Here is a 20,582-nt window from a genome sequence, read left to right as displayed (position 1 = left end):
CAAATTGTGAGTCTTTCTAAAAAAAACACAACCCCCACCCCACCGGTATTGATTTAGTTGTAGTGTTAAAATGATATTACGTATTACTTTGTCAATTACCATTTTAGGATCAATAATGTGAATTATTACCAGTATTAAGTATAACCTAAAATTGAAAATGTGGAATTAGATCCCATATTGGCTAAAAATACTGCAAATAAATAAGGGTGCCATCCTATGGAGTGGCCGCAAGCCTCTGAACTTGGAGGCATATGGCGCCATCCAAAGCAGAGCCAGAGATGTGGCAGAGATTATCTTCATGCCCATGCTAATCCCGCTCTTCTGTTTCAGCTAGATGGGCATTTTTGCCCATCTAGCTGAGGTGTCAGGTAGGGTGAGGGAAGGAGACTTGGGAGGCCTGGGGATATGGCATAAGGCATCCCCACCCCACCCATCGACAGCCCCCCTTTCCCCTTCCTCTGAGGTTGCCTTTGTGAGAGGGAGTCAGTGCAGTTCTCTCTGTGCCGGCTGCAAGTTTGGATTCCTGGGTCCAAGGTTGGAGTGCTGTTCCTGAACTCAGATCCAGGAATCCAACTCTTTCTAGGGGCCCTACAATTGCTCTCTAAATTGGGTGGGGGGCATAGCTCAGTGGGGTTGGGGGAGAGATTTGTCTATAGAAGATCCCAGGTTTAAGTTCTGGCATCTCCATCAAAAAGATCCAACCAAGCACTGGGAAAGACTCCCCCTTTCTCTGCCTGAGGGCCAAGCTAAATGTTGACAGTTGTGTTGATAATAATAATAATAATAATAATAATAATAATAATAATGCAATACCTTTATTAGAACCAATCAAAATTCCACAAAAATGTGCAAGCTTTTGACTTCTCCAGAATTCTTCACCAGGCTAGGTCACATCAACAGCAGGAACAAACAGTAAAGTTTGAACATTTGGCTAGCTGTTGCAGCTATGCCTGTAGTTTAGATAGAGTGTCATCAGACGGGTGGATTTTCACGGTTCCCTACCGTCACTATGCCTGCTGCTGTCCCACAATAGCAACAATCTCTTTACACGGAGAGAGAAAGAGGAAGCGGTAACAAACAGGTGGCCCATTCAGGGGCAGCGCATTACATTTTTTAAAAAAGATGGTTTAAAAGGGTTCTATTTTGTGATAGAAAAACAAGCTGAAAGAGCGGGAGGTGCTCAAGAGGCAGATGTCATCTAAAGGACGTGAGTACATCTGTAAGTGGACAGTAGTGAGCATGGGATAAAACACTCATCTGTTGATGCTCATAGACCCAGTCTCAAAATGGAGATTTGGGCTGTGAGTGAAATAGTCAGTCGTAGGTGTTGCAGGTATCAGAGGACACCTGGCAATGCATTTTGGAATAGAGAAGCAATGGCTGATCTCCATTTCTGGAAATGTGAAGGCTGACCGTACCTCTCATCTGCCACTCACCTTGGGCGAAACATGCAGGTTCTAGAGGACACATAGAGCAGAAGTGTGGAGAAACATTTGGTCTTTAGCAAAGCTGTTGCTTAATTTTAAGCGATGTACTTGTTAAATAATAATAATAAAAAGATGTCAGTTGTGAGAATTCTGTAGGGGTTGGAGAGAGTCCTTAGTGCAAAGTCCTTTTTCAGTTAATAAAAAATCTTTCTGCAGTGATTGGTCCCACCTTGAACATTATCTACTGTTTACCTGTGCAAATGGCATTTTTAAAATAAATTCCAATGTGGTGTCCCTAACCTTTCCCTCTGCTACAGTCATGATCCGGATTGCCTTCCCTCCATTTATGCTTACTTTTTAAAATCCTTTCATGCATTTGTTAGTTGTATGAAAGGTGTCTCATTTAGTCTGGTCGTAAGTCCTTGAGGAGCTAAGACATGATGGCTGAGTTCGGATGACACGCTAATCAACGGTTGTTCCCATTCTGTTCCTATTACACCAACCCACCCCAGTTGATTAGCGTGTCGTCTGAACAAACTCAGCCAACCAGTGTATATGAAAGTCGTGTGACACCTTAAAGACTAGCAGGTATGTTTCTGCATTTGCTTTCACAGTCCAGAGTCCACTACCTTAGGTGCAATGTAAATGGAACCAAGATGCCATAAAACGCAAGAGATGCAAGATCTCTGAGACATTTTTATGGAAGACAAGAAAGTTTGTGCTTAGAGCCTTGTAATTGCACTAGCAGTCGTGCGCCTTTAGGGGTCAGCAGAGAGCTCTTTTCCTCACTCCTTTCGCGTACGCATTTTGCACAACGCCGATTGGGACGTAACAGGTTTTGCTCTGAGTGGTGCCTGGTGGAAGAGGAGAGTAAAACTTCCTCCAAAGCGGAGTTCCCGCAGCATCGTCTGTAGCAATCCCATCTTGCCAGTTTACGACGTTCGCGTTGCTTTGCCTGTCAGCGGGGATGGAGTCTTTCGCCTAGCTCCTCCCACCCGGCCGCTACGGAGTTTGCGCACCGGCCGCCGGTAGCCGCTGGAGAAAGCCACGGCAAATCCAGCTGCTCTTAGCGGGCGCTTTGACGAAGGAGGCTGATTGGTTCGCGCCGTCCGTGACGCGGAAGCTTTGCCTGACCAAAGAGGAGGCGCTTTCTTCGGCGACGGGTCTTACGCGAGGCCCCGGCTTGAGGCCTGTGCGGAAGGGTGAGAAGGCCTCCATCGCTGGGAATGGGGAAATGTGGGGCCGGAGGTGGTTTTAAAGGATGAGAAAGCCGAAGCGATAATTATTGTTGGGGTTACTTTAAAATGTGTCTGTGAGAACAAGCGGTTGACACAATATTGGGTGGAGGAATATTCTGTTACCTGACAAAAAATAAATAAATCCCAGCCTCATAAACAAAAACCCACACACATCTCGAACCTTTAATACCAAGTCTCGCTCATGGGTGTGTGTGAGCTGTAGAGCATGTTCCTGAGCATGTATAGAGTGGCTTTCAGTCGTCAGTAACCAACCAGCCCCTCCCCACTATGCCTGTGATGGGGTGTGTATATGTTCAGGGCCATCAAGTGCAAAGAGTTGGTTTTTAGGCAAGTGGGGTTAAGAACACAAGAGGACCTCATCAAAAGGTCCATCTAGTCTTAACTTCTCCCCTACCTCACCCTAATGGTGGCCAACCAGGTAGCTTACCAGCAGCAGCAGTGTTCTCCTGTTGTTTGTCTCTGGAAGCTGGTAATTAGTGGTACAGTGCATCTGATCAAGGAGGCTCCATTTAGCTATCAGGCTTAAATTTGTTTTTCCCCAGTGTTTTAAATGATAAAGGCAAATGCCAAGGCGTTTAAAATGCCAAGAAGACCTCCTTAGGCTAGGGAATTACAAGCAGTTGCAAGGGCAGGCTCTCCTTCCTGATCTTCCTCCCTCAGTTTCTGTACACAGCTTCATATGACCCGAAAACCAAGTGAAGATCCCTGTTCCCTCCCCCATTTCCCAGATAATTTACTTATTTATTGGTTTTTCGACCTGCCATTTTGGCACTTAAACATCAAAAATAACCCAAACTTACCACAAACCTATATTGAGAATTAAAGCAAATTAAAACCAAACTAGCAAGATCGCAGCAAAATTAAAATGGCATCTGAAACAAACACGTCCCACAAATGATGCTGATCTGTGGCATTTCACAGAAAGAATGCTGCCACCAAAAAAGCCCTGCTTCTTATCACTAGCATTTTAGCTTCATAGGCTATATCACCTGAAGCAGGCCCTGAGTTGATGAATTCAACATATGGGAAGGCTCATTTAGGAGAATGTCTCCCCACATGCATCCATGCCCTACAGCCATCCATGTGTTTGGCTAACATGTGAAAGGGCTGTATGTGCAGCTGAATGTATTTATTTATTTAAAGATTTTTATGCCGCCATTCAGCCAAAAAAGGCTCTCACGGCGGCTTACAAAAGTTTTTCTTCCCATGTATGGGAACATGGCTGCTGGGTGTATGGTGGGGTGGGGGCTAAACTGCATAGTTCTGCAACCCTCTCACTGTTTTATCAATGCACGTGGAGGAGGCAGTCATCTGAATCTCCGGTACTATTTGGGACAAAATCCTGGGCAGTAAGTTATATCAAGGACTAGTTCCAGTAAATAAATTAATGTTCCTATTAATTTTCCTTTTGGGTTGTGTCTATTGCATTGTAAGCTTGCAGACGTGGACTATTTTGGTTTTTTTAAAAAATCTCTGTTTAAAGCTTAGAATAATAATAATTAATAATAAATTATATCTAGCTGTCTATCTATATGGTAAGGTGCAGCCTAAGGTGTCATGCAATATAAACACACGCCAGTAGTTGATGCAATAATCTAAGGATGAGTAAAAGAGTAGTATTTAATTGGCATATTTAGATCAACCAATAACCATATATAGAACCAACCATGGGTTCATGTACAAGCTAATGAAATTTACCTTTTGATATTGTAAATTGACTGGTAATTTCCCAGACCTTTGTTAGAGGTTTTTGAAAAACGTTTTAGGTTTTGGTCAATAGTAGAGGGGGACAGAAAACTGGTCTGGAAGCCAATTTGTGGAGAGATTTCTTGTGCTCCAACAAAATTTATTTATTTATTTATTTTATTTATTACATTTCTATACCGCCCAATAGCCGAAGCTCTCTGGGCGGTTCACAAAAATTAAAATCATAGTAAGACAACCAACAGGTTAAAAGCACAAATACACAATACAATATAAAAAGCACAACCAGAACTTATACCTTTCAGTCTTGTAAACTGTGAGAAGATCTAATGTTATCTTTTTGGTGCTGGAGAAGGTAATGCAGATGTGGGGTTTAATAAATTAAGAAAAATCTCAGGGTTTAGGTTCGTTGGGTGGAGGAGGGGCAAAATATTAGGTGTGATTAATGTTCTGAGATTAACTGGAGGAGAGGAGACAGGTGCGGTGGATTAATGAGGGTCAGAGAAGGAAACCAAGTGGTTAGTGAATGAATAAGACGGTTCAGAAAGATGTACAGAAAAAAATGAAATCAGTAGATGTGATTTAATTGGTATGGGTAATTTAGATGAGAGCTTTGGGGATGAAGTGGAGCCACAGATATTCCACTGGGTGTCATCCGGAGAGGGTCAGTTGTAGATGTGATCAAAAGCTGGAGAAGGGGTGTTGTCCAGGTGATGAGCAGGAGCTGAGTGCCCCTCCCACAAGGGCAGTTGGGTTAATTCTCCTGTGGCCAGAAGTGGAGCTGGCCTTATTTTATTTATTTATTACATTCCTATACCGCTCCATAGCTGAAGCTGTCTTGTATTTCTGGTTCTCTGCAGACGGGTTGCCATGTTGCAGGGGTTGAACAATGCAGTGGCTTTTGATGGGTCCCACAAGGACCAATAAGTTGCGTGCTGATGCCGCCAGAGAGCAGCGTTGCCTGATTTGAGCGCTACGGTGGGGATTTGAGTTTGTGGCTCCAGTGACTCCATGCCCATTTCCCCTTCCCCCTCCAAGAGTCATTGTTCTCCTGTCTTAGAATACCCTATGCTTTTTTCTCTCTTCTCCCTTCCCACCATGATCTCTGGGTCACCCTTCCCCCTTGCTGCTGTAGGGTATCCTTCCACACACCTCACCCATCTAGCGAAACTGTCTTTGGGTGGGGAGAGAAGGCTGGATAGTTTGTATCCTGCCCTCTTCAGTCTCCTCCCCTCCCCACCCACTCAAACGGCCCCTTCCCATCCTCAGAGAGCAGCTGGCAATGGTTCTTTCTGCACCGGCTGTGAGGGGGAGGGAGCAGAACTCTGATTCCCAGCTCCAGGTCAGAGTGCTGACTCGGTCCTTGGATCTGGGAATCCGAACTGTCCTATGGCCCCTCAGATGCTGTCTAGGGCCCATAGGGCGGATTGGACACAGATGCCAGATCAAATTTCTCCTCCCACCACCCCACCCCCGATCTACTCTAGAAGATTGGACAACCCACCAGAGCAGATTTGGAGGATGCATTTGTATGAGAGGGGAGCAAGGGGAAGGCCTGTTGCTTGAGTGGAAGTCAACTCACATAATGTTAGATTTAACCCCAATCATCTCTGTTGTGATTTTTTTTTAATATCTCAATCTCCTCCCAGAATTACTAGGCTGCAGCGTTCTTGAAGAGGATAACAATAAATAAATAATTATAAATGCGAGTGTAGCTCTTACATTTTGTTGATGTGTACCAAGACAAAAATTAAGCAAAAATATTATCAGAAGTATTCCTTAGATTTCTTCTGTGGTACAAGAGTTCTTAAACCACAAACTACAGGTACTCATGCCAGACACTCCTTTCTCTTGTCTAGTTCCCTGTAGCCACTTGTCATCCTAGTGTGATTCTAGCCCAGTTGAATTAGTGTATCGTTCTTTCTTTCAAGGCCAATTATCTTATTGTCTATTGATGACTGTTTTCTACTCAACCATATGATGGTCTGAAAGCTTTTTTGTATATGACCAGCTGTTCATTCAAAAGGTGCCTTACAGTTGCAGTTCTGTGCATATTTACTTGGAAGTAATCCCTACTAGTGTTTACTAGTGCTTATTCCTTAGTAACTATATTTAGGATTTTGTAGTCATAAGACCTGATTCGCACATAATACTAATAACCAGTGGGGGTTTTAACCCCGTGTTAACCCATAGTTTGTTGTCCTACCCAGATGATTGAACAAACCACAGTTCATTTTCTCAATCCCTGGGTTGTTTGTTTCCCTCCTCCTTCACCCACTCCTTCCCTATATCCCAAATGCTTTTACAGCACTATAGAACTGGCATGTAACGTGGATTTTTGTGGGGTTTTTTTTTGCTGCTCTTGCCCACTGCCTCTTTAGCCTGGTGAAACAACCCATTGTCCTGGCTTCATATATAATGATCATCCATAGTTTAAACAACTCAGAGCTCAAAACCCAACAACAATCCATGGTTTGTTAGCACAGCTGGGTTTGCACATCACGACAATCCAGAATTCAACAATCCATAACATGGAGCCTTAGAGTCCAGTGTGCCGCTGGTTTTGATTTGTTCTTTGTAGCTGCTTCTAGTAATCTTTTGGGTGATGTTGCAGTATTTGAACTTGAATTTGGAAATGCATTGGCTGCTTCACTAGTCTGAGTGCTGTTGAAGAGTAGTTCATTTGGGATTGGTTTGTGTGTGTAATCGGATTCTTAGCCCATGAGTATTTTTTTTTATGTCTGTGGCCCCGTTGAATAAAGTCATTCTACAGACCAAGCTGGCTCTGATATTAAGTAACTAATATTATATTGGAAAAGGAACACAGATTTTGTGTGTGTGACAGGTTGAAACTAGACAATATGATTAACATGGTTGCTGCCAAAACAGTGGTTGTATGTCATCAACTCTCTCCTGCATAGCGCCTAGTGATACAAAATGGCTGACAGGAATGCATCATGCTGGAAGCCCCCCCCCCCACCTTCTGGTGCAATCACACATTGTGTTTTGTAGCACTATATGTTACTATAGACAGAGAGAGAATGTGTGGTGGATAGGGGGGCACTGTGTTGAGTTATGGCATAAAAGCTGATTAGTTATGGCACAGACTGGGACTCTGGCACATAACCTTTTTGTATTAAGTCTCTGTCTGGGCCTTCAGAGACTTAGCAGAGGATGCAGCGGTTCTCAGCCAAGAGACAGCAAAGACATGAATTAAGGCAAAGATTCTTGTAGGTTAAAACAAACCTCTTACTGGCAAATACATATAATTTAGTTATGGCAGTACAGATACAAATACTTACAAACAGTCAGTCAATACAGCACACAACAAGTGGTATAGTGGGACAGCAACAGCAGACGCAGAAGATGCAAATTACATTTACTTTTATAGACAACCTGTACAATGATGCAACTCCTTGCAACCCTTAATTGAAGACAATCACTTAGACAATTATTCAATTATTACACTCAATGTCCAGGTGTAGAGTTGACCTTTAAGTTTCTGCTGAGTCCTCTGTTCTTCCAGATCCTCAGCAATTAACAAAGCAATGGAAAACATAACCAAGATTCATTCCAGGATCCAACACACTGATGTAATATCTACCAAAAAGCCCACATACCTGAAACTTTGATACAGTTCGGATTGTTAAGCCCTGTGATGCCCCTTTTTCTTCGGTACTATAGGGGGTGGCCCAATAGATAATATTGGACTTGGCCAACTTTCACTCAGTGTCACTTCAGCTGTGAGCTGAGGGGGAGGCTTTGCTCAAGTCCATGTCTTTGTTATTCAGTTGCAAGATAACCATAATAGTGATTGATTTGATTGGGTTGTTATGCTATGTGGAAGTGTCTTAACTTGCTTTGTGCCCTTCCCCCACCCTGTTCTTAATTTTTAAAATGGGAACAGTTAGAGTTCAAATCTGTCCACAAGCTCTTCCCATAGTCCCCAATTATGTAGAAGTTAAATAGATTTTTGAAGATAAAGGGAACCTTCTCCTTTTTTTTTTTTTTATCGCTCCACATACCCTTTAGCCGAGTCCTAGCATTGAAAACTGAGTCTAAGCTTGGACAAGCATGGCTCAAAGTAAGCCCTGCTTGCATCTCAGGGATAAGTTGCCCATGGCAACATTTAAGTGTGAGCAATATGTGATAGTTAATGTGCTCCAGTTCTCTAGATGTATGCCAGTGTTATGTAGTGATCTGAGAAAAATGACCAGGACTAATTAAACCTTTTGTGTTTAATCTAGGGCAGCTATATAAATGTTGTGAAGTCTTTCCTAGATGAAAGTGTGAGATAGCTTAAAAACATTTGTTTTTAAACCACTAAGATCTGATTAAATGAATTACACATGTCATGCTCCCTTTGAAAATTATATCTTCCAACTGAAATCTGGAGCCCATCCCATTAGATGGAACCGGTATGACATTGGTTCCCAAACTCTGCTTAAGTGGAGCAAGGGTTCTCCAGTGTAGAGATCTGTATTGACATATAAGCTTACCTTTTCTACCACTACTGATCCATCCCCTATAATGTACAACCAAGTAGTTTTGAGTGTGCTGTAGGGTGTATTCATTTGTATCCTAATCTAACACATATAAGTTGGCTGAGAGATAGTTTCACTGGTTCTAACACACCAGTCACTGCACCATATTGCCTTAGCTTTCAAACTTCCTAGCTTCAGGGAACCATTTCTACAGAGACTTGCCTGCAAAAGAACTCCTGTATGTTTGGCATAGAACCTCTGTGTGTTGCAAAGGATAGCGGAAAGCATACCTAGTTCACACATGGTTGTCAGACCTGTTGGGCCTCACGATTGCTCCACATGAGCTGAGCACACCCTGCAGCACACTCAAAACAGAGGCCCAAAAGGTGTGACAAGCACCATGTCAACAGCCTAAACCCCACATTACTAGGAAAGGGAAAGTAAAAGAAGGTAGGTGGGACTCTTAATATTTATTTATTATTATTATTATTATTATTATTATTATTATTTATTTATATAGCACCATCAATGTACATGGTGCTGTACAGAGTAAAACAGTAAATAGCAAGACCCTGCCGCATAGGCTTACAATCTAATAAAATCATAGTAAAACAATAAGGAGGGGAAGAGAATGCAAACAGGTACAGGGAAGGGTAAGCAGGCACAGGGTAGGGAAAAACTAACAGTAGAAAGTAACAGTAGAAAGTAACAGTAGATTACATTTCTATACCGCCAAATAGCTGGAGCTCTCTTAAGGAGGCAGATCCTTAAGGAGTTGCTGAGGGGTGTTCAGGACATGGAAGGAATCTTGACACTCTGTCATGGAGAGATAATTCTGCTTGCCAGTTGGGGGCAGGTTGTGTAGGGTTGCAGACACATGCTCACTACTTAAGCAGAGGGGTTGGGGAAGGAGATTCTGTCTCCAGAAGGGCATTAAAAAGGATGCATGTAATAATGTATTGCTGTGTGAAGGGCTTTGCCTTGCTCACGTTTGCTGCTTCCTAAAGTGAAGGGCCATAGCTCGGTAGTAGAGAACATGTTTTGTGTAGACGAAGGCCGGAGTCAATCCGACCTTCCTGCAAGGTAGGCCCCAGACCAAACGTCCTGTTGTCCCCAGCCACCCCTCGCCCTAGCCCTTTCCCCAACCGGGATGAGCCAGAGATTCCTGGAATAAAACACACACACACACACAGCGTAAGGGCCAAAACAAGTTTAATACAAATCAGCTAAAACTAACACGTAAGGTTTTGGCCAGAGGTAACAGCATGTATAAAAAGAAGACGGAATAAAAGGGTGGGGATAGGGTAAAGGAATTAAAGGGAAAATTACAAAGGGAGAAGTCACTAATAGCCAGCGCTCCATCTAAAACCTACAAACACACAACCCTCCCCTAGCCATAAAAGTGGCTAGCCTTGTCTCAGGAAAACCGGACCTTTAAAATAAACAAAGACCCTAGCTTACTTCAAGCAACCATCCTAGGCTGCTTTTGATGTTCTTCCTCCAAAACCAGAACAGAAGACACCCTCCCAAGCAGGATACCCTTTTTATCCCCTTTTGGATATAGGGCCCCATGACCTCGCTGAACCAACCCCTAACTCAACCTGGCTCTTTTTTCTCTTCTCCCAGGCATTTTTAACAGCATTTTAACAGCATTTAACAACGTTAAGTTTGTTTTTAATGGACCCCACAATTGTTGTTTTTAAATGGATACTGTTGTTTTTATACTGTTTTTATGTGTGTGTGTGTGTGTGTGTGTGTGTGTGTGTTTTTAAATTGTATACTTTTAATGTTTACTATTTTTAAATGTTGTAAACCGCCCAGAGAGCTTCGGCTGTGGGGCGGTATATAAATGTAATTAAATAAATAAATAAAATTAACGCCCCTCCCTTCTTAGAGAGGGCTTCGCCCTCTCTCTCACACTAAACCCAATTATCCTAACGACCATGGAGATAACATGCAGGTGCGAGGCCCAATCTGACCTTGAAGTCTCTTGGAGTCTTGGCGCCTAGAGTTCCAAACTCCCACCTCCACTTAACATACCAGAACAGATACAGAAAAGAAAGAATAATACAATTAAAAAGCCAGTACACTTAAAGAGCCAGTACAGCCCATAAATCAGCAAAGCCCCATGTCCTTCACACTTTGCATACAGAAGGCCCCAGGTTCAGTCCCCGACATCCCCAGATAGGACTGGGAAGACTCTTGTCGGAAACACTGGAGGGCCAGTCATTATAGATAATACTGAGCTAGATGGACCAATGGTCTGATTGAGTATAAGCCTTGAATGCCCCATGTCATGTTCTTTAAAAAGATTGTTCCAATTGTGGCAGGTCACGTTGCTGAAAATGTGTAGTGTGGTCCAAGTCTCCTTGAAACTACAAAGACTCCAAAAGACAAGAGGGCAATCAAGCAGGTACTGAGTGATTATTTATTAATTTATTTATTTATTTAGAATATTTATATACCACTCCCCATTGAAAAATTTCAGAGTGGTGTACAAGACAAATTAAAATAAAAACAGAATAAAACAGTTAAAACAAAATTTAACAGAAGCAAAACAGAGATTCAAGGCTGCATATTAAGGAAAGGCTTCTTGGAATAAAGATGTTTTCAGGAGGTGCCGAAAGGAGTACAAGGTTGGAGCCTGCCTGACCTCCAGAGGCAGGGAATTCCACATGAGGGGTGCCATCACGCTGAAGGCTCTTCCCCTGGTGGATTCCAATCAGAGGATGGATCTATGTGGAACCACCAGGAGCAGGCCCTCGGATGACCTCAGTGACCGGGCAGGTTGGTAAGGGAGAAGGCGCTCTCTCAGGTATCCTGGTCCCAAGTTGTTTAGGGCTTTGTACACAAGTACAAGAACCTTAAACCTGGCCCGGTAGCAAATAGGCAGCCAGTGCAGTTCCCACAGCAGAGGAGTTACATGCTGGAAAGGGGCAGCTCCAGACAACAGCCGAGCTGCAGCATTCTGCACTAGCTCCAGCTTCTGGAGCAGCTTCAAAGGCAGCCCCCCACATAGAGCGTGTTGCAGTAATCCAGTCTTGAGGTTACCAATGCCTGTACCACCGTGGCCAAGCTATCCAGGAGAGGCCATAGTTGGTGAACCAACCGAAGATGGTAAAAGGCACTCCGAACTGTGGTGGCTACTTGAGCCTCCAATGACAGAAATGGGTCTAAGAGTACCCCCAAACTACGAACCTGTTCTTTCAGAGGCAGTGAAACCCCATCCAGAACAGGCAATGAGCCTGTCTCCCGGACTCGGGAACCGCTCACCTACAGGGCTTCCATCTTGCCAGGATTCAGTCTCAGTTTATTGGCCCTCATCCAGCCCATTATTGAGTCTAGGCACTGGTCCAGGACCTGCACAGCCTCACCTGATTCAGTTGTCACTGGGAGATAGAGCTGCGTGTCATCCGCATATTGATGGCATTTAGCTCCAAATCCCCTAATGACCGCTCCCAACGGCTTCATATAGATGTTAAATAACATTGGGGACAAGATGGTGCTCTGCGGCACTCCATAGCTCAATTGCCAAGAGGCCGAGGACTGATCACCCAATGCTACTCTCTGAAAACCACCCCGTAGGTAGGACCGGAACCACTGTAAAACAGTGCCTCCGATGTCCATCCCACAGAGTCGATCCAGGAGGATACCATGGTCGATGGTATCAAAAGCCGATGAGAGATCGAGCAGGATTTAACAGGGTTGCATTCCCCCGTCCCTCTCTCGATAAAGGTCATCCATCAGGGCGACCAAGGCTGATTCAGTCCCGTAACCAGATCGGAACCCAGACTGGAATGGGTCTAGATAATCAGTATCCTCCAAGAGTGCCTCCGCCACAACCCTCTCAAGTACCTTCCCTAAAAAAGGGGTGTTTGCAACTGGGCGGTAGTTGCCTAATACTGTTGGGTCCAGGGTGGGCTTCTTCAGGAGTGGTTGCACTACTGCCTCCTTAAGGACAGCAGGGACCACCCCTTCCCGGAGGGAAGCATTTATCACCCCCTGGACCCACCTCGGCTTGTTTTTATAAGCCAGGAGGGACAGGGATCGAGAGGGCAAGTGGTTGGTCACATTGCTGCAAGCACTGTGTCCACATCATTAGGCCGCAATAACTGGAACTGATCCCACAAAATCGGGCAGATGGTGGCATAGGACACCTCAACTGGAGCTGCACTAACAACAACGTCAAGCTCGCTGCGGAGAGAAGCGGTCTTGTCCTCAAAGTGTGATGCAAAAAGGTCACAGCGGGTCTTCGACGGGGCCAGGGCCCCATTTGCTGGGGAGGGTGTTACCAGCCCCTGGACCACCTGGAAGAGCTCCGCTGGACAGCTACTCGAGGACGCAATGGAGGCAGCAAAATAAGCCTTCTTATGTTGATATTATTTTCTTATAATATCAACATCTCAAGTGTCTATTTTGGCTAGTTCTGAGAGCCACAATTCAAACCCTTCCAGAAAAAGAGTGCAAGAGTAAACTGCAGCATGATGATCCTCTTTTACATCAAGAAGATGTTGAATGGATTTTATTGAACTTATTGAAGAATGGGTTAACAGGCAACCTCAGATGTTCATACTTGAACAATTAAGGAGGCAAATATAGGGATTGGGGTCCTAATATGTGGCCACTTCTCCTGAGTAGCTAGAAAGCCATAGGCCCTCTTGTTTATAGCCCAGCATTATCTCTTGGACTAGGATTGGCCTTTTGATGAGTAAAAGAAAACCTTATTCAATCAAAATATTTAAAGTGTTTATTTGATAGAACTGTAACAGAACAAGAAAGAGACTTACACTAATCACAAAAAACATGAAACAATTTAAATCTAAATAACTAGTCAATTATTCATAGTTTTTCTACTTAAGAATGGGGACATAAATGTATATTGATGATAACAGATTGGATTCATTTGAATGTACTGCTAAATCAATATTTAGCATTACAAGGGCTTGTGCTTCCCTTGTTTTCTCCGGTGAGGAGTTTGGAAGCTTTAACTTTTGTTTTAGATTAATATCAGTCTGACATGTTGTCCAATCTGAGCAAACTATGGTTAATCTTAACTGTGGTTAGTGGAAACTACCAGCTTCAAGTCATGTTTTACAAAGCTGGCTTGTTTCCACTAACCATACTTTAGATTAGTCACAATATTATGTTTGAATGACCCTCTAAACTTAACTTGTGGTCAAATTTGTCCCTTAAGAACTGAAGGAAGTTGCTCTGGCTTGGTTAAGGATTAGGCACAGACTTCCTATACATCAGCATCTGTTGCAAGAGGAGGCCTCCCTCATGCTCATGCTTTGTAGTCTACTGTTAACATGCCTTGCTGGAGTATCTGTGATTCTCAAGTGCCTGACAGATCTCTCTGCATACCTAGTTCCTTCTTTGAAATTTACCCTCAATTCTGAGGGATGATGCTGATCTACAAGCTTTATTCAGGTTCCTGAGTTCTATTAGCTGGCTGTTAAAGACTGTTTGTGATTTTGGAACAAGTCATTGATGAAACAATGCTCCTGTATTTGCACTATAACTTGTGTGTGGTGTAGCCTAGCTGCCACTGTGCCATAAGCTTCAAGATATTGACCTTACTCCAAAACAAAACAAATGACCACCAGTAGCACATCTGGTTTATAAATTTATAGATTTTATTTTTGTGAAACATCCAGAGAGTTCAGCTATTGGGTGGTGTAGATAGATAGATAGATAGTCAGTTGAACAACATCCAAGCTCTGAGAGATACCATGAATAACTAAGTATTTCCTGCATGCACTATAATGAGAAGAAATTTGACTCATCATGAGTTTGATAGGGCTACTCCTATTTAGACACATAACAAGTTGTGTGTGTTTCTTTACCTTATTAAAAAGCAGTAATATGATGGCATGGCCTACACAGGAAAGCATAACTATGGAAACACTAATGCTCAGAGTGCACACACAAAACATCATCACTTGTGAACAAAATATGAACAAGAAGATGAAGTTTTTGGATGGGCCATGGGAACGAGGGGCAACTTGCTAGATGATGCACGTTCACACAGCTTTATCTTGTGCAACGTGTTACCATGTGCCTATTTGGTCAAGGTTTTGACTAGTTGTGATTTTAGGATTGTTTTGTGTTTTTGTTTATATATATTAGATACCTATTTTGTCTGTTTCTTTATATTTATAGGCATTCATAGAATCATAGAATAGTAGAGTTGGAAGGGGCCTATAAGGCCACTAAATCCAACCCTCTGCTCAGTGCAGGAATCCACCTTACAGCATCCATGTCCAGCTGCCTCTTGAAGGCCTCTAGTGTGGGAGAGCCCACCACCTCCCTAGGTAACTGGTTCCATTGTTGTACTGCTCTAACAGTCAGGAAGTTTTTCCTGATGTCCAGCCGGAATCTGGCTTCCTGTAACTTGAGCCCATTATTTTGTGTCCTGCACTCTGGGATGATTGAGAACAAAATCTGTTAAAAACATAGCAATAATAAAATAAAAAAAAATCCAACAATAAATCTTAAACATCCAACCCAGCTTAAAAACCAAACACTCAAATACCGACACAGTAAAATACAATACAGATTGCAGGAGCTAAAAGCAGCCAATAAGTACAGGAGTTAAAACCACTTGCAATGACACAGGGACAAACAACAAGATCTTAAAAGACCTAGGAGAATAAAAATGTCTGAGCACAGCAGTGTGGTGCCCAGGAGGCCACATCTGAAAAAGCCCTCTTTCTCATAGCCACCCTCCAAGCTTCAGATTGAGGGAGTACACAGAGGATGATGTCCATAGATGGCCTTAGTGGGTAGGTACATAGGAGAAGAGGTATTCCATCAGGTACTGAGTTTCCAAGCAAGTAGAACTTTCTGGGTCAGAAGCAACATTTTGAGTTGGGCCCAGTAATAAATTGGAAGTCAGTGCAGATGAGAATGGACCATTGTAATATGTTCATAATGCCTAGTCACAGTAAAAATGCTTGCTGCCATGTAACTCCAAGAGCTGTAATTACTGGACTGTTTTCAAAGACAGAGCCTCATACAACACCTTAGAGTAATCAAGATTCAATAAAGACCAGACTAAATAATAGCTAAAGTATCTTGGGGACTTAAAACTTTCCACTAAAAATACCACTGCAGATGGATGTTTCTTGGCCTGTAAGTTAACTGCCTTTTCCCCTTTTCATTTGAGGTGACCTCCGTTGGCTTCCAAGTGCTTTGGACCTATTAGAAGCTCCCACTAGCCTAATGCCATGAATGTTGAGGCGGACAATGGGGAAGAAAAAGCTGTCCATTCCTGGTCAAGGATCTCCTCTGCAGGACAGAAAGCCTTGGAAGAAGCTCTTAGAGTGTTCAACCCTATGTCGAAGGACCTGTCTGACACAGAGACCCAGCTGGTAGCTTTTCTTCAAGGCCTCAGAGAAGAAGGCTACCAGCCCACAATCCTAAGGAGTAAAGACGTGTATGGATACAGCTCATGTACAGCCAATATGCCCAACCAGAAAAAAGGCAACACTCAGGACACTGCTGCTACTATTTCAGAGTCTGCTAAGGCTCCAGCCCGAAGCATAGCAACAATGGCAGAAGTATCTGCCCCCTTAGCAGGCTTTACAATAAGTCCTTCTAAAGACCCTGCTAAGACATTGTCCAAGAGCAGTAATTCCACAAACCTCCTCTTGAACTCATTGAAACGGACCCGTTCAGGCACATCAAGAGCCTCAGCAGTGGGCTTCCCTGCTAACATGTACCCTGGTGTCTACCCAGCCATGAGGCTGTCTGTGGTTCTGGAAGCCTTGGTCCCACTGAAAGCCACAGCATCCTGCTTGGAATCCAAATGCAAACAAGGACATCTTGGGATCTCTCCCTCAGACCTTAAGCTCCTCAAGGCAGCTAGTGCATCCAGGCAACCTTCTGCACTCAAAGCCACTAAAATCTCACCCAGTCAGTTGGACCCCAAAGCATATAGGCATATAATACAGAAAGTGCCGGACTCCGCTGCTCTGACTGTGAGCCTTGTAAAGGGACCAAAGGGTGGGGTGTTGCAGGAAAGCAATGCTTGCAAAGCATCTGGAATCCTGAATGGCAGAATTTCTGGAAACTCCTCCCAGAGCTGCAGCACAGGAGCTTCCAGAACTAAGGAGCCATCAATGGCTAAAACAGAACGGAGGGGTAGTGGCAGCCATCAGGAGACTGTCGGGCAGAAAAGGAAAAGAGTGGAGGAGGACAAAGAGTTGCCCTGCAGGAAGGAACCCAATTCTGTTCCATCCCCCAATAAACAGGAAAGGGCTTCGAAGACACTGAACCTGCTGAAATTCCGGGCCATCAAGGTGAACAGCTCTTCTGATGATGAATTGAGAAGGAGGGCACAGAAGATCCTTAGAGTTAATCTGTCTCCTGTTATCCGAATTCAGCCATTGCCACACGCTCACAGCGTCCCTTGAGATCGCCTAGTTAAATTGGAGCCACAGAGCCAGTGTATGAGGATGCTCAGACCAACCTCAGGTTTCTTGGGCTCAATGAGGATGTATATGTCTGCAGTCCTCAGGCAGCTGGTCCTCAGGCCGTAGCTAGCAGCTGGGGAAAGTTCTGCAGAACTGGGCAACTGCTGGATTATAAAACCGTGTAGAAATATTGAAGGAGGTCTCCAAGGCCCCATTGAGAGGAATACAGAGCAGAGCACTGGCTTTCCTCTGGGACACATCTCTACGGTGCTTTTGTAAACATGACAGAGTGCATGTCTGGGATGTGGCAGCACTTGGAATATTGCTGTACTGTGATTTTTCTTTTCTTTTTCAATCTGTAAATCTACTTGGTTCATTTTGATCATATTTTATATACTTATAATTAAATATAAATATCTATTGACTCATGTACATGCATTGCCCAGGGGCTGTCAGAATGTGATCCCTTCTCCGTTTTGTCCCCTTCTCTAGAACTGGGTTCAAAAGCTTTTTTCTCATTTCCCCCCTCCCCCCATTATCTGTTGAAAGGCCTTTGCTTGTCTCCAGTGTTGCCTCCCTTCTCTGTAAACCTGAATGGCTAGTTGCCATTGTACTGGTCACTGGCTCCTCTTCACTGCTGTTGCCTCATAGCTGGCTAGGGCTAAAAATTGCATGCCAACTGAGGAGAATTCCACCTCGTTGGAAAGGGAATTGGAGAAAACGTCCTTTCTCTGTTAGCTTCACTCCTCCCTTGACCAGAAATTTTAACCCCAACAAGCTATGAGGTTGTGGCTGGGAAAGGTAGAAGAAGGATGGTTTCCACAAATATGGAAACTCTGTAGATCTTTTTTTGAGAAGGTGTTGAAGGGGGACAGACCAAGTCCTCAATGTGCCCCAAGCAAACCGAGAAGGGTGTCTCATAAATTTCTGCCAAGTTTGTGCCATATCGAGCAAGAGGCACATCTGTCTGTGGAGAACCTTTCTGAAGACTTGGTGCCTCTCAGCACAGTTCACATGGGGATTCTAGCTGCCAGTCAGTGTCCTCTGCTTTTTGTGTATTTGCCTCCTATGGGTAACTGTTATAGAACCCAGTGGAGCTGACTTGTTATTTCCCTCTGTTAAGTTTTTTTTTTTTTAAAAAATGAACCTGTGGTTGCTTGTGAGCCTAAGAACTGGCAAATAATACTTTCTAGTGCAATTGTTAAACATTTCTGCTGGTTGACATTTCAGTATGTCTGGCCTGCAGACATTAGGCTTCTGAATGTATCAAGTGTGTCTGGGTTATAACTCCTGCTGCAGCAGCAAGAGGTTCTTGGGCTTGATGTAGAGGTGGCGGGTGTGATTCTTGTCTTGTGTTGCAAACAGAGTGAAATGAACATAGTAGAGGCTTCTGGCCTACAAACCACTGTGAAGGATCATAAATATATTTCTGCCAGCAACTTCAGTATTTCAAGAGTATAATTTTACTTCTGCTTTGTGCCACATCTGCAAACCTAAGCTTGTTTTACCACAATGGCTTCCCCAGGGAACAATGGCAATAATAGTTTTGTTAAGGTATTGAGAACTATGTATTGGAGATCCTGCATTCCTGTGAAATTACGTTTCCAAGAGTTCCTTGGGCAAAAGTCTCAGCAGTTAAACGGATTCAGATTTTTAGTTTAGACATACTTTTGGGGCATGTGGGATGATAAAACGTCTGTTTCTTCACTATGGAGTACAGATTTGCTGTGAGGACACTGATCTTTGAAACAGTTGTAAAACGAGTCTCTGCTTAAAAGCATTTGGTCTTTACTGTTTAGGATGGCCCGAATCAATCGCCATTTTACAACTTATGCAAAATGAGGTGATAGATCGAGGTAGTAGAATTCTGGCCTGTACCATTTCAGACTGCAGGTTGTAATGGTGGTGATATTTTTGAATGTTTGATTACACGAAAAGCTCCACACATACAGTAAACTAGCACATCAGGGAGGCGACTATGCTGAACTTCTCTCCCGAAAGTGCTAGTTTTCTACAGGCAGAGATATTGTTATGTGGGAGTGTATACAAGAATTCAGTCCCCCACCCACAGAACTCTGGTACTGCCAGAATTCTACCACCACCTTCTACATTGAGTTAAAAAAACACCCACCCACAAAACAAACAAGTTAACCTTGTAATCCCTAACACAATATTTGAATGTTGTCATACTTGTTTTCATGAGTTTACCATGCTGGCTTCTTGTGATAAGCACTATGTGGTGAGTTGTGGAGAATCTGCCTTTCCCCAATACACTTCCCATACTCTAAAATAGTTCTGGGGAGGAAAGCCCTTAGTTTGATCAGCCTATCGCTAGGCCTGTGGAGGCTCCCTTGTACTATGGCAAATACTTTGTGCCCAATTGAGGGTATCTGGCCAGTTTGCACAGCTCTGTCCTGTCTGTCTTAAAAAAGGGGGGGTTACCCTCCTTGTGCCATTAGCAGGTCCTCTGGCGTGGCTCCTCTGCATTTACCACCACTTTGGAAACCTGCTTTCTCAAACTGACCCATGCTGGGTCAATCTTTGCTTGCATCACAGTGAATCATCTGATTAGCTGCAAAGGATCCTTCTGAGGGCTCTGGATTTGAATGTCTCTTCTCAATTTCTGTTGTACTGAGAGAAGCCTGGAATACTTAGTTTCCAGTACTTTGGCCTGTTACAGCCAACTGCTTTCAGAAAGAACTCTTTCTGAATTCTAGTAGCTTGCCTTTCTGCAAACTCTCCTGTCTTGGGTATTTATTAATGGTAGGACACAAAAGACAATGGGCTTTTTCATCTGTGCAACACAAGATACTTCTAGAGCACAGATGTACAACCTGTGTTCCAGGAGGCACATGTGCCCCTCCAAGGCCTTTACTGCAGCCCTGCAAAGGTGCCCTGACACACCCACCCCGCCACCAGATTTTCCCCTGCCTGTATTCTCCACTCCTTCCCCCACAGGTTTCACCCCGATGGCTTTTTACCCACCACTGCTAACAGTGAAGAAAGACTGAATATGTTTGCCTGTGAACATGGATGGATGTGTGTGCACTTGCGTGAGTATGTGTGAGCATTTGTGGCCCCAAACCCTGAGCCAGCATCACATTTTTTAAAGGAAGAAACAGTAGTTGGAGCTTCCATACAGGCCCCTTTCCTTTGGATTCTTCTTCCCACACTTCCTCCTACCCAAAGAATGCATTGGTGTCTTTACTGACTGGCACACGGCACCATTTTGCATAACGGTGATGGAAAAAGCCACACCTGCAAACATATCTGAGCAACTACCTAAGAGAC

The 20,582-nt window shown here is 43.7% G+C and overlaps 1 protein-coding gene across 2 annotated transcripts in view; it reads left to right on the top strand.

Annotated features, from left to right (window-relative positions):
- Nucleotides 1-2,380: 2,380 nt before the first annotated feature.
- Nucleotides 2,381-20,582, top strand: part of CCDC71 (coiled-coil domain containing 71) — a 37,606-nt gene continuing 19,404 nt past the window's right edge. The window contains exons 1-3 of one of the 2 annotated variants that reach the window (XM_063122111.1): nucleotides 2,381-2,629; nucleotides 11,205-11,287; nucleotides 16,043-17,715. In XM_063122111.1, coding sequence (XP_062978181.1) covers nucleotides 16,104-17,291 — 1,188 coding nt within the window. In that variant the 5' untranslated portion in view covers nucleotides 2,381-2,629; nucleotides 11,205-11,287; nucleotides 16,043-16,103 and the 3' untranslated portion in view covers nucleotides 17,292-17,715. Of the gene's footprint in view, nucleotides 2,630-11,204; nucleotides 11,288-16,042 lie in introns of those variants that run through there. The other variant, XM_063122110.1, reaches the window with a different exon arrangement.

The sequence above is a fragment of the Elgaria multicarinata genome, chromosome 3, assembly GCF_023053635.1.
Source record: "Elgaria multicarinata webbii isolate HBS135686 ecotype San Diego chromosome 3, rElgMul1.1.pri, whole genome shotgun sequence".
Taxonomy (NCBI): Eukaryota; Metazoa; Chordata; class Lepidosauria; order Squamata; family Anguidae; genus Elgaria; species Elgaria multicarinata.
This window is presented reverse-complemented; position numbering and strand designations above follow the sequence as displayed.